This window comes from Canis lupus, chromosome 37 (assembly GCF_011100685.1).
Source record: "Canis lupus familiaris isolate Mischka breed German Shepherd chromosome 37, alternate assembly UU_Cfam_GSD_1.0, whole genome shotgun sequence".
Taxonomy (NCBI): Eukaryota; Metazoa; Chordata; class Mammalia; order Carnivora; family Canidae; genus Canis; species Canis lupus.
In genome coordinates, this window is record NC_049258.1 from 9,418,189 (window position 1) to 9,432,711 (window position 14,523).

General features: G+C 43.7%; 1 protein-coding gene and 1 long non-coding RNA gene across 11 annotated transcripts in view; one reads left to right on the plus strand and one right to left on the minus strand.

Moving 5' to 3' along the window:
* The window catches only part of SPATS2L (spermatogenesis associated serine rich 2 like), a 160,786-nt gene extending 156,430 nt beyond the window's left edge, over window positions 1-4,356 (plus strand). For 9 of the 10 annotated variants that reach the window (XM_038585290.1, XM_038585291.1, XM_038585283.1 and 6 more), the window contains 2 exons: window positions 611-831; window positions 3,449-4,356. In XM_038585290.1, the coding sequence (XP_038441218.1) occupies window positions 611-831; window positions 3,449-3,844 (617 nt within the window). In that variant the 3' untranslated portion in view covers window positions 3,845-4,356. Of the gene's footprint in view, window positions 1-610; window positions 832-1,604; window positions 1,748-3,448 lie in introns of those variants that run through there. The other variant, XM_038585289.1, reaches the window with a different exon arrangement.
* LOC119867931 lies at window positions 2,427-8,520 on the minus strand. Its single transcript, XR_005385213.1, has 2 exons — window positions 4,228-8,520; window positions 2,427-3,845 (listed from the first exon to the last, which is right to left on the minus strand). It is a non-coding gene; the product is annotated as an uncharacterized LOC119867931 (long non-coding RNA).
* Between the last annotated feature and the right edge of the window lie 6,003 nt (window positions 8,521-14,523).

A 14,523-nucleotide genomic window follows, 5' to 3' on the forward strand; every position in this document is an offset into this window, starting at 1 on the left:
GGCCAGATAATGTGGCTCTCGTGGAATATGAATGATGCTTTGGGGCATGTTTGGGGTTGGCAGGCCTGGCCCTGCTGTCACAGAATATGCATGACCCAGGGTGACAAAATTCCTGACACCCAACAGAACATCATGGCTCTCATGAGCCAAGTGTCCATGTGCCTCCCGATCTCCCTGCGTCTCTATAGCACCCACTGGCCTAGCGATCGGACAAAGACGACACGCACGGGTTAGGTAACGGGGAATCCAAGAGGCACAGTACGCTTGGGGACCAGCATGAGAGGGCATTTCAAGATGTCATTGTCTCTCTTCCTTTTGTGGTTCTTAACCTAAGGAATAGTATCATAGTCGCTCATATACATTTTATTTCCTACAAATGTTTCCCAACCTGGATGATGATGCTGTAATCACAGTTCAGTGATTGTCACAAAACTTTGCTGGTCTCCCAAATGTGAAAGAGCCTTTCAAATGACATCTTTATAAAAAAACAAACCAACAACAACTTAACGTTTTTATGAAGCTCCTGCCAGTGTCTCCCATCTGCTAACAGGTTCCTGAGGCAGGAGAGTCCATGGCACAGCCCCTAACCGCGCACGCTTTCTTGTTGCAGTTACACACCCAAAGAACAACTATTCCTCAAGAACTCCCTGCAGCTCCCTGCTGCCCCTGCTGAATGCCCACGCAGCAACCTCTGGAAAACAGAGTAACTTTACCCGAAAATCGTCCAATCACAACAAACCCTCTGAGGGTAAAGCAGCAAACCCAAAAATGGCGAGCAACCTTCCCAGTGCTGCCGACAGCTCTCACCAGGCTATGCCAGCTAATAAGCAGGTAAGCCCCTGTGGGGAGGCCACCTTGCACTGCCTCCCGGGGTCCTGCAGCCCCTGGTGCAAGGTGCCAGGAAGAAACTACCTGCCTGACTTCAGAGGCCTCCATCTGCCGGCTGGTCCATCCGTCCACGTTTCACAGAGGGACAAAGTAGCCTTCATACGCTTTCGCATTAGCAGTGACCCCCTCAGTGAGCCACCTCTTCTGGTGCCCTTGAGGCCACCACCTCGAGCCCCGGTAACTGGCTCATGTGCAGAAGGGACTCACACAGACGTGGGAACAAGGTTCCGTACCTGGCCACCGACACTACTGGTGAAAGGCCATCTGGCATTTGTTTTTAAAAACCCTTAAATTCCCATGTATGTGTAGTTTATCAGTAAGAGGCCAAAGTCAGTTCAAATTTCTCTCTCTTCTTTTGGGCTTTCGGTAAAGAAAATCTATTTCAAAATGACATTATTAATCTTATCTGCTATAGCACCTAAAAAATATAAGTGTCCAAAGGTCAGTCTTCCTTCTTCTGTTCCTCCACTATATGCTTGAGAAATGATTTCCCCCTTATCATTAGAGAATGAACAAGAAACAGGATTTGATGATACAGACATTGGGTGTGCTATAAAGACACCTTTCATGGTCTCTAAGAAAGAGAGCTCAAAAAAAGAGGCTTTTTAAAGGCATTCCAAAATCCTGGTTTCCTAACAAGTGCCTTGTTGGATTCTGTGGTCTGCATTTTTTAGAATTCTCATTAATGACACTGACAAGCATTTCTCTGGCCCTAGATGTCTTCCTCACCTTTAAAACAGCACTTTGACCAGGAGCATTTCTTATATTCGTGGATTAAAGATCATAATCAAATCTGTCTTGTCATCTAAATACATCTTCACGCTTTCGTTCTTTGGTCGTTAATAAACCCCAGATGAAAAGTAAGTCTAAAATTTAGTTTGGGTTTCCCTTTCACTTCTTTAAAAACAAAAGAAGCCAAATTGAATGCTATCTACATAGATACTTTTTCAGCTCACTGTTACCATTTCCAGTAAAGCAATTCAGGCAATGGCTCATTTAAACGGAAATACACTTAGAAGCCAGAACCCTGCAGACGCAGGCAAGAAGGGCCTTTGCACCAGGCCCTGCATTTTGGGGTAAACCCTCCTGGCCCTCTCCCAGCCACGGTCCTCCCTATGGAGCAAGACCGAGTAGATGTCATTACTCTGAATCTCTACTCTCCCTTCTGAGATCCTGGAATTCTATTTCCAAGTGGCCTCAAGCCTGCTCTCAGGGTCTGTTTGGACAGCTGCCTTGCATATATCACCTCGAGAGCTGACCATACTACCTGTATGCACACCCCTAGATTCAAAGGTGATTATTTGTTGGCGGGGGTGGGGGGAGGACAGAGCTTAAGTGTGCAGGCTGGAGTGTCCACATTCATGTGTGCAAGGCCCACTCACAATGTGGCAAGGAGTCAGAGGTAGGAAGAGACCGTATTCACTCATGTGGTATAGGGGCCTGCCTTCGTACTCTTGCCCTGGGTCCTGAACGATTGGGAGTGGGTCTGCCCTACACCGATACCATCCAGTCACAAAGAACACAGTCAGAACCTTATATATTTGAGTCATAAAATCACATTTTAATAATAGAAATTTGATTTTTCAATAAAGGCCTATGTCCATGGGATAACGTATTTATGAATCTTGTCAGGAGACAATATGCAAAACGGGAATGGTTCTGTCATTTTCTAACTGTAGACCTTGGGCAAGTCGTTTATATTCATTATCCTCATCTATAAAATGAAGCACATAATAGCAACTAGGCCCAGTGTGATGACACACGAGACCGTGCCTTGCGTGATGCCTGGCACACTGCAAGCACTCAGTAAACGTTGGCTGTTCCCTCAAGGAGTTCAGAAATCCTTCCCTGGTACAGGGACAGACAAGCTAACCGTTGCTACCTCTCTGCTCTCCCATTTATGTTCTTGGTTGCTGATTTGTTGAAGGTTGCCAATTTTCCAGAATGATGCTTCAGAACTCATGTTGGCTGAGGATTACAAAAAGTTTAGAAGAAGAACTAATTACCTCTGTGAAAATACACGTTACCTCCACATCCTGCCAAGTTCTACCAGATAGACCTCATCCTTGTATTTACCCAGGATAATATTTCTAAGCTATGATATTTGTTTGGAGATAAAAATAGAAAAACTGCTTTAGAGAAGAAAACTTACAAAATGAATTTTAAGCAGAATTCTACATTTTTCTTATATAGAGAATGAGAATTCATATACATAATCTGTCTAGAAGTTCCAAGAAATTTGCATGGTAGGGAATCATCATTGTCCTGCCTCTGTGTTACATTTCATTCCATTATATTTTAAGCGTACTTTATGGGGTTTATTTGGCTCTTGAATTGTGTCTTATGCTTCTGAACCCTCTCGTCCAACATCAGTAATTTTCTTGGAGCTCTACCTACAAGACAGTCCACTATTCTTTTTAGCTTGAGGATTTTATCAGCTTGACCCCATCCGCACATTGTCCTATTCTTCTAGGGTATAAGTAGCTTAGAGTTTTGGTTTCCCTGATGTCATCTGGAGTTTGCTGGCATCTAATACCTAGCTCTCTTCTTCTTTTGGCAGAATGGGTCTTCTAGCCAAAGACGAAGGTTTAATCCCCAGTACCATAACAACAGGCTAAATGGGTCTGCCAAGCCACAGGGCAGCGGAAATGAAGCTGATGTGATGATGAAGGGCAACAACCGCCATGAACACAGAAGACAGCCGCACAATGGCTTCCGTCCCAAAAACAAAGGCGGCGCCAAAAACCAAGAAGCCCCCTTGGGGATAAAGACCCCCGAGGCCCCAGCCCATTCGGAAAAGCCCCGGCGAAGGCAGCACACTGTAGACAACTCTGAGGCCAGGCCTTTCCGGGGTAACGTTGCTAGGGTTTCACAGTGCAATCTCTGCCCCACAAGAATAGAAGTTTCCACAGATGCTGCGGTCCTCTCAGTCCCAGCTGTGACGTTGGTGGCCTAAGCTAGGAGGAAAACAAAAAAAAGCAGTTTTCACCCAGTTTCGGTTCCCTGCCCGAGGTGCTGACCCAATTCGCTGCCAAAAGAGAGTCAATCAGAATATACAAACCCTATATGGTTGTGTCATCCTCTCTTAATCATTTTTACTAATTCTAATAATCAGCTCTAGCTTGCTTTCATAACTTTCATGGCTTTGCTTGATCTGTTGACGCTTTTTCTCATCAAGACATTGCAGCATTTTAGCCAGGCAATATTTACTCATTTGTTAGGAAAATCAAGATGTGGCTAAAGATCAGAGGCTCAGTAGCAACCTGTGTTGTAGCAGTGATGTCAGTCCATTGATTGTCTTTAGAGAGTTAATGTTGGAAAAAAAAAAAAAAATCTTACTGATCAGACAAACATGATCTGCTGAAGACACATGCGCTTTTGTAGAATTTAACATCTGGTGTTTTTCTGAAAAAAAAATATATACATATATTGCTTTATTTGAAACAAATTAAAATATGCTGCATTTGACACCTGGTTTGCTTTTTTTATTGATGCCCACTTTATTATTAAATGTGGGCATTCACTGACTTTCACGGAAACTGAGAGGTTGTGGCACAGAGCTCTCTCCACAATACTTTTTCACTTAGGACAAGTATTTTTTTCAGAAGAAACCAATGCCTCACAATGGCCCCTGCCAGTACGTTGCCCACATATAAGTGGTATGAACCCCAGTCATCTTAGACACCATGTGGTAGTTTGGAAATGTTGGTTGCAAGTAACATAGACCTCAGCTCAGTCTCGCCTAAACGATAAAGACAGTTTATTGGTTCAGTGCCTGAAAAGTCCAGCAACAAAGTATGCCTTAGGTCCAATTTGATCAGGATTCAAGCTCATTTCTCTTGATTACCTCAGCTCTCCTTCCTCCTTAGGCAGACCTTGTGTTCAGAATGGTGGCAGGTAGCCACCTTGCTTCTTAAGATTCAAGTCTATCCCCTACACTGTCCAGAAGAAAAGAGATGCACTCCAGGTAGCATCCATGTGGAGCAAGTATCTTTGTTGAAAGTCCCTGCGAAAAAAACCCTTTGCAAAGGTCTTGAAAATCATTGGCCCAGATTGCTGGCTACCAAACCAAACACCAAAATGGGGGAGGGAGCAGCAAATAAGATGTACTAATTAGTATAGACTGATTGGATCCCAGCTCTGGAGCTGGGGTGTGGCTAGCTCCCCAGGAGCACAGGGGCTGTATGGGAAGGGCTACTGTTCCCTCAGGAAGGGAGAATGGATGCTGGGAGCCCAAGCCCCAAATAACCCCAAGTCCCCTATCTTTAACTGCAGCTCAGTTTGGCCACTGCTTCCATTGAACTTCTGTGGGTGCTACAGTTCTGTTGGCCTTTTTCAAGGGCAAATGCTTATTTTCAGCTCAACATTAACATTTTTTCTGGCAACCCAGGTTCAGTGGTTCTCTTCCACAGAGCAGCCCTGAGCAGCTGAGCCTACACACCACGCAAGCATCCATTTCTTTTGCCAAGCACAGGAGGATGTTTGCTTTCTCTGCGAGAGCTTTCTGAGGTCTCTGGGTGTACCCAGAGATTTAATAGGAATTTTAAATGTTAAGGCACATTCCAGGAAGGAAGGAAGAGTTGTTCGTTCAAATAAGAAAGATAAATGTTCAGGACTGCAATCCCCATTTACTCCATCTGAGGCCCCGAATTGATATTTTACAAGACAGAAGGACTTTGCACAAATTTTGTGTAGCAAGATTTGGCCTGCCCCTGAGAAATGTCAGTGTACATGGGACAGCTTGAAAGAGGAGTCAAATAATTCTTGCAACAGAAAAACAACAGATTTTTCAGACCAGGAGTGCACCTTCCTTTGTCAGCACTGGCCCCAACCGCTCTCAGCCTTGACTGACTCACTGGCTCCCATTGCTCTCAGGGTCAAGACCGTTCAGACACATTCCTAAGCACATTGCAAATGCGCCCAGGTCACAGAAAAAAAAGAATGTGAAAAAGCGTTCAGACCTAATTACATTTTTTCCTAGATTTTGCCTATCTTATGAGCCCCTGAACATGTGAGCTTTTACTAATTTGCATGTTTGAAGTGGTAATTTCAATATTGTAGTGCCACTGTCAGGCCATTTCAATACTATATTACATCTATTCAGGTGGAACCATTGTGATCTTAGCTGGGCAGTAGTCTGCCGTTCTGTTAAAATGCTTTAAATTCCTTTAAAAAAAAATCCACAGGCAGGAGCACTCTCATGTCTCTACTTAATGCACAAAGCCAGAAGAATAGATTGTTCACTCTTAAACATTTCTCTAGTAGAGGTTAAAACATTTTAATACCCATGAAGATTGAATAACTTCAAAACTCACCTACGTTGTACCAAAACTCCATCTGAGAAATTCAAACCTCCCTGTTGGGTTTCCATTACATTCCAAATTTACATTCCATCTGAGAATCTGCATACCCCAGCTCTGTCCTGTTGAGCCTATCCTAGGGGTACTGAATACAGCAAGGCTCAGGAAGTTAAACACAAATCAAGCAAAATTCACCCTCAATAAAAGATGTAAGGAGTTTGAGGGAAGAAACTACAAACACAACATATCCAATTTAAAGCTCAGTTCACAAGTAGTTCAGTTCTGCTGGCATCAGAAAGAGAGATTCTAATTAAATATTCCTGGGGAAGCGACATCAAATGAGGTTAATGGGAAAAGTTGCCAGACCAAAAGCGACCTGCAAATTTTTTGCCAAAGTAAGAGATTTGGAAATTGTGACTCGGAAAGCCTAGATTTGAGCCTCGATCTCAATTTAATCATGAGAAGGAATCTAGGACTTGGTCAGTTCTTTTTCCTGGGTAACTGGGAGGAGGAGGTGGCTGTGGAGAAGGGGAAACAGAGATAGGGGGAACATGAGAGGCTCCTTTGCCAGAGCTTCACCCTCCCTCCCTCCCCTTTTGCACTGTCTGTTTAGAGTGTCCTCTTGGGTCTAGAGAGGGTAAGATTTTTCCCTTCTCTGGGGACAGGCGAATGGTAGCATCCGGGAACTGTGTAGCGGCACCTTGGTTACTACGCTGGCTTCAGAGGCCATACCTAAAATTCTGGCACAGTTGGGCTGGGACTCCAGATTTCCTCCAGGCACCAGAAAACGAGACAAAGGAGAAAGAACCAGTTACCTGTTCCCACATTTCCTAAGCAAACTCATCACCACCATCCAAATCACTCAACTGGCCGATACACTGCTCTAGCATTTTCCCGAAAATAGTGAGCCATCGTAACTGCTCTAATTTGAGGAGAAAAAAAAAAATATCTCAGGGATTCTCTTCTTACCTCAAAATCTGAAGCACATTTTACTACTACTCATTGCAAGCTATTACAAGGATTTTTTTTTAATCCTTTTGCTTTTCAGAACAAGGCTTATAAATCCTAAGGAAGTTCTCTGTCTGTTCTTAGTTTCAAAGAACCAAGTCCCCAGTCTTTGGCCGTGGATCAGCCCAAACCAGCGTTCAGTCCCATGACAGTGGCCCCTCAGGCAGAGGCGCTCTGCTCTGGGCCTGGCCCCGCTGAGAAGCGCACAATGTTGCTCTCACCACGCAGGTTCTTATAAATTGTTTCTGGTGATTGGTGTTTTCAGGAGCCCCCTCCTTTGTGAACTCTGAAGCTCAGAAGAGCTTCTCACAGCTCAGAAGAGCTTTTGGTGCTACCACTACATTCAACTCTCACAGGCCACACACAGTTTTTAGGGAATAAAGAAATCCTAAGCAAATTTCTTTCTTTGCTTGAGAAAATATGTAGATTTCTCACCCAAAAAAAGGTATTTCAGAACCGTGAGTGCAACAATGACCAAAGAATTTCTACAGAAAATGGGTGTAAAATGTACCTCCCATCAAAAACACAAAACTATCCTATTTTTAACTTCAGATGCTCAAGTTTGAATTAGATTTACCTATTCCTAGTCCTCTGTGAGAATACACTTTCTCTAAAACACCATCACTATGTAATAAGCTGGCTGTATTTTTACCCCTCTGCCAATGCCTGACACACAGTACAAAAGCAATAAATACAAGAGAGCAGATAGGAAAGAGTGGTCAACTCCAATACCCCCAGAAAATTCTGGAGTCTCAATGGCTTTATGCAAAATAATCCAGTAAGCCAATTCTAGAGAAGATGGGAAGAGAACAGAGCAACTAAAATGCTGACCCTAGTGGCAGACTGCCTGGATTCACTTCTAGGCCCCACCACTTCCTGGCTGTGTAAACTTGGGCGTGTTTCTAAACATCTCATTACCTCAGTTTCACCATGGGCTGATAACCACACCTACCTTGAAGGTTAGTTATTAGGATTGAGTAAATTCATCTTTGCAAACCATCTGGAATAATTCCTAGCACTTTGCATAGATCAGGTTTTGATCAGGAGACTGTAACCACAAAATAATTTAAATGAGGAAGCTTTATAAATTTATATGAGGAAACTTCATATATGTGTCGTGTGTGTGTGTGTGTGTGTGTATGTTTGTGAATGAGAGAAGGAATAATTAGTAATGAGGGATTAGCTACTAAAGAATACAGGAATAGGGACACCTGGGTGGCTCAGGTTAAGTGTCTGCCTTTGGCTCAGGGCGTGATCCCAGGGTCCTGGGATCAAGTACCACGTTGGACTCCCTGCATGGAGCCTGCTTCTCCCTCTGCCTGTGTCTCTGCCTCTCTCTCTGTGTCTCTCATGAATAAATAAAAAATAATTTCAAAAAAAAATGTCTAAAAAAAAAAAAAAAGAATACAGGAATAGTAGATACAGGGACAGTTACCATTGGAGTAGAGACAGAATGTCCAAGGAAAAACAAGTTTGGGTGAGCCTCCCACCCCTACTCACCCTGGCTGCCCAGGCAGAGATTCCAATAATCTGGAGGAGGGTGTATCTGTGGCCCATTAAAGATCAAGAAGCTCACTGAGGTGCTGGCATGCAAGAAGCCACCCATGGAGCACTGGAGAGCCAGTCAGCTTACCCCAGACGAGGTGCTGGCCAATCTGCCAGGGGTCTGCCTGCAGGGGTGCCACTGAACTCTGGGAATCTCGCTGGGGTACCAGCAAACCCTTCCAGGAAGGCCCCTGCAAGGGTATGGTTGAATTATCTGGGGAGCCAGCAGGGGTACCCACAGGACTAGAAGCTCCACCAAAATTTACTGGGGGTGAGGGTCTTTGGGGTTCCCACACCCCCACTGAGCACCACAGGAGCAAGAACACAGAGATGCACACTGAACCAGCAAAAAGGCCCTTCCTCCTGCAGTGTCCCCCAGGGATGAAGTCAGGGAGCTAAAGAGAAGTGCTTGTAGAGCTCCTGGACCAGGAGCAGGGCAATAGAGTGGATTTGGAACTGCAGGGACCAAGACAGCCCAGCCCCACAGAACCGAGAGGCGAAGAGCTGATAATTGGCATACTCTTAGAACGCGCTATCAGAGGATTTGATGAATACGTAGCTATGCAGCATACAGAAGACTATGCAGGAACGTGCAGAAGTCCTGCCCAGCTCATCTTTGGAAATGGAACAGCAAGGTCCCACAGGAGGAGGCCTACCGTAGTGCGTAAGGGCCGGTCCTCCAGGAAGAGGACATGCAAGTGAATCCTGTCTTTGCCTCCTACTAGCTGCTGGGCCGCTTACCAAACCCCTCTGTGCCTCAGTTTCTGCTACAATACCAAAACCAAAAATATAAGTGGGAGCTAATAGGATATGTTTTTTTAATTGATAGGCCCGAGACACCCTTTCTTTGGTATCATCCTCTCCCTTGGTCCCCACGGCTGCCTGTGACTGACAACAGGGATGTTTCCTCACATACTCATGGCCTCCAATTAGGAGAAGCAATTATTTTGCTCTGGTTAAGTCACCCACCTAAACCAATTGTTCTCAACTGGGGGTAACCAATTGTGTGCCCACCTCCCACCCATAGGAGACACTTGGAAAAGTCTGGAGACATTTTGATTATAACAACTGGGGTAGGGGTCGCTGGCCAGGGATGTTGCTCAACATCCTATGCTGCACAGCAGTTACCCACAATAAAGAATCATCCAAAACGTCAATAGTGCCGATGTTAAAAAAAATCCTCATCTGGAGGGAACAAGGGATCTGGAGAGAGGGAAAAGGACAGAGCTGGTGAGCAGGTGCATGTTGCCTTCTTCCTCTAGCTACGCCAGGTTCCTGATGGGTTCCTGACGGGTTCGGCCTAGCTTACCAGTAAAATCCGGACTGTCTGACCAGCAGCTGACGTCTAAATGTACCGCTTCTGAGGTCCTTGGGCTATTCCTGTCATCTACATAAAAGTTGAGTTTCCACATCTTCCAAACCAAGAAGTTAGGGGATGCATTCTTGAAAGAGCTGCCCTTGAAACACAACGTCCAAATTGTTAAAGAAATCTTGGCAGAAGGAAGGAATGTTTGCCTTTTCCCAACTTGAGCAAACACACAACTGTTTCCTTTCAGTAACACAGTTTAAAACACATTTCTCTTTGAAGCTTCGAAGCAGCCCCCCCGCCCCCTTCATTCCAGCAGCTAGGCAAAATTTTACTAAGGTAATGAGGGCTTCAGGGTAAAAGAAGGAAAGGAAAAGCCTGAGAAGCAACAGAATAGAATGAGAAGTTGTTAACTACACGAGGGCAAAATACAGTTACCATAAAATTCTGTCTGTCTTAGCCACAGCCTACCTCAGGAACCATCTAGCTAGCAAATATGAGATGTCTCTGGGCTGTCTGGGGCAACACATGTGAACAAAGAAAACTGAGCTTCTCTGTAACAATGTGTGACAATGTGTGAGCCATGTGTACCTCATGAGGCTGACAGGACACTAGGTGAAAATGGCCCTTTTGAGGCTGCACCACCAACCAGATTCCATGACTAGGAAATTCTGAAAACAGCTGGAAACCAATTTTTTTTTCTTTCTGTTAGCTGTTCATGTTTCCTTTTTTGGCTGTAGTACATGCTTGAAATCCTGCATATTAACTGCAGCCTCCGACAAAGAATCACTCTTCCACTCTTCACCGAGGAATCCACAACTTGTTGACAGTTTTCAAGGGAGTTTCCACATATGGGAAAATGACAGTATTTTCCATCATTAGAAAGTTCCTAGTTAATTTGGGAATACGCACATGTAAATAATTTGAAAATACTTTCCATTTGCTAGAGTAGAAATTTTTTCCCTTCGTTTTATCAAATTCATACTTTCCACTTAGTATCTAACCAAATATAAATGAAAGTTATCCAAAGGAATTGCAGGTATAAGGCAATCCTTTCGAAGGTAACCCCATATTCATACAGCATTCTCCCCTTTATAGAACAATTTACTACCACAAGTCTTTGTGAACATTCAAAATGCTACTTAAATCAAAATTTTTCTATGAACAGTTTCTCAGGTAAAGTCAAATATACTTGCATGTTAATTCTTTCTTTTAAAAAACATGAGGAATAGCTGGATAATTATACTATATTTAACCACAGACTGGGAAGTGAGTCAACAATTTTTTTCAGTGTTAGCACTTGAATAGGATTAAGTCTGTGAATGAAAAAGAAATGGCATCAGCAATTCTAGCAGAAGCAATAAAGCAGGAGGAGAGAGACCAGACCGCTTTTTTCCCTTCTCAGAAGTCAGGCAGTATTGGCATCGAGCTCTCTGAGATCAGCTCTCTGAGATCTCATGATCCGTGGTTCTGGATTACTTTAAACAACTTGACAAGTTATATAACTGTTACGGTCATAACTAACGGTAATTTTGGTCATTAGCAATAATCACCCTACTAAGGAACTTCCACCTCTTTTGTTCTGACACTATATATACTCTGCAAGGTCGGAAATCAGTTTCCACAGCTCCTGAAGATTGCTACCAGACATATTTTTAAAAATCCTTGTAGGGGGAGAGAGGGGGATTGCCTAACCGTGCAGAAATTTACCGAGGGACTACCATGTACCAGGCATTGCGCATATGGAGGCAACAGAGTCCCCTCTCTAGTAGGAAACAGACATGTAATCCAATACTTTAATACTTTTCTGCTCAAAAACTTTAAATATTAAACAAATTCACATTTTTAGTCTACTTCCTCTGTCTAGCTTTTCCTTTGGTCAGTGGTGTTGTGTCATTCTGTGGATACCAGGTTATGGGTTTGGGATGGGGAGTATCATGATCGTACAGCTTTTATTTTATTCAACCTCATTTTTTCCTTGATCTTTAAAGAACTGGGAAAGACTTCCTTCATTATGTCGTTGTTCTGAAACTAACAAGCAAAATGAACACAATAAAAAAGAATATATGAAAATACTTTATAAACTGTACTGTAATATTGAAACAAAAACTTATTATTTACAAATATAAAATATAAATTGTCAGCCTTAGGCTCTCCATGACACAACTAACCAGTTTTAATCTGGGCAAACCAGTTTTCAACAGACTACCTGTAAGGGCATAGTCAGGTATCTTTTCTTTGTTATGATCAGTAACTGAATGTCCTACTCACCATTAAAAATTTCTATTCTGTGTCCTCTGACCCAACAACTGCACAAAACCTACATTGCCAAAGTAATGACACCGAACCATTATTTATAAGGCACGCTTTTCCTTTTCTTATTTTTTATTTTCCAGGAAGAGCAATGGGTTATCATGGCTTACTCCTTTGTATCTGCAGAATCTGTATTTTCATGCAAAAAATACCTAATCCCCAGGGAACCACTCCAACTAAAGTTATGTTCAAGGTATTTGAGCATTCTGAATTTGACTTTGACAACTGATACACAAAAGGAACTACATGCTCCTTTCCACCTTAGCTGCCCCATGGCCTAGAAGCGCTTCCGGAAACTCTGCTTATAAAGACTAGATGTGCTAAATCGACTTCTTTTAAACTGCTGGCAGCGGCGAGCAGGCTGTTCACAGAATCACCCATGAGGACAGGCACTCCTCGTTTAATTGCACTTTGCTTTATTGTGCTTCATAGATACTGCATTTTTTTTTTTTTTAACAGATTGAAGGTTTTGTGGCAACCCTGCGTCAAGCAAGTCTCTTGGTACTACTGGTATAAAATATTCTTATATGAATCAACAGTCCAAAATGTCCTACATCAAGCAATACTAGGAACGTCTGAGATGCAAGTTCTCAAAATTCGCTGAGATCTTTGATTTTCAGAATGTTTGGATTCTTTATAACAGTATTTTTCAAGGTGACTAAATATTTTTTATATTCTACAGGGAAATGTCATTCACGTTTTTCTAGCCAAATTAAAAAAAAAAAAAAACTATTTTAAAAGGCTGCTGGTATCTGGATAGCTACCCAAAATTGGTTTAATTATTTCATACATCACCTAAACAAGAAAGCAATTTCATAACCAGAAATAGATAAACTGCATAAACAAACAACTCTCAAACTACCAAAGGGCTCTAAGGCTTACAAATAAGTAGAGTCATGGAAAATGTTACTTTTTCTGGAAAAGTTTTGATTTTGTAAAAAAGTAATGTTCTGAGTATATTTACTCTCTCAAAGTAATGATAAGCACTGAGTAAAAAGTACCCTGCTTTATGAACTTATTTTTAATACACCGAAGGCATACAGCCTCCTGAAGGTAGAAATATGGGATCCAATTATAAAACTTAACACGTAAGAGTAAACACATACAACTGAATAGTTGTGAAAAAATAGAGAATCGATCCAAATAGTTTGTTTAAAAATATTAAGTTCAAGTTAAGTGGGAATTTTATGTATAAAAATCTTACTGTATAATCAGAATGACTCCTCAGTGGTCATTCCTGAGAAACAAATAGTAACTTAATTAAAAGCTAACATTTAGCTTCTTTCCCGAAGGGCTTTCAAAACTTCACTATTCAAATATTTTAACGATTCATTCTGAAGACATGTTATCTAATTCTCATCCCAAGACATGTTCTTGTGATGTATAAATAAATCTGCCAGCAAAAAAAAAAAAAAAAAAAAGTACGGAAAAAACAATCTGGGAAAAGAAAATAGTTCAACAGAGTCAGAGTCAAAGCGTGTGGTCTTAAATTATTGTCTCCCCGCCCCCCCATTTCCTTTCAGGAAGCCTTCTGAGACTGAAGGGAACCTGTGGGGCCTCACCTAGGTCCGCAGGTTCTCTCCAACCTTCCGGCTACCACGCAGCCCAGAGGAGCGTCAGGGTCACCCAGTGTCACCAGGCCACGGGTAGCCTCCGGGTCACCCAGTGTCACCAGGACGCGGGGGAGCCTCGAGGTCACCCAGTGTCACCAGGACGCGGGGGAGCCTCGAGGTCACCCAGTGTTAGCAGAATGCGGGTAGCCTCGGGGTCACCCAGTGTCACCAGGCCGCGGGTAGCCTCGGGGTCACCCAGTGTCACCAGGCCGCGGGTAGCCTCGGGGTCACCCAGTGTCACCAGGCCGCGGGTAGGCTCGAGGCCACCCAGTGTCACCAGGCCGCGGGCAGCCTCGGGGTCACCTAGTGTCACCAGGCCGCGGGTTGCCTCGAGGTCACACAGTGTCACCACGCCGCGGGCAGCCTCAGGGTCACCCAGTGTCACCAGGCCGCGGGCAGCCTCGAGGTCACCCAGTGTCACCAGGCCGTGGGTAGCCTCGGGGTCACCCAGTGTCACCAGGCCGCGGGTAGGCTCGGGGTCACCCAGTGTCACCAGGCCGCGGGCAGCCTCGGGGTCACCCAGTGTCACCAGGCCGCGGGTAGGCTCGAG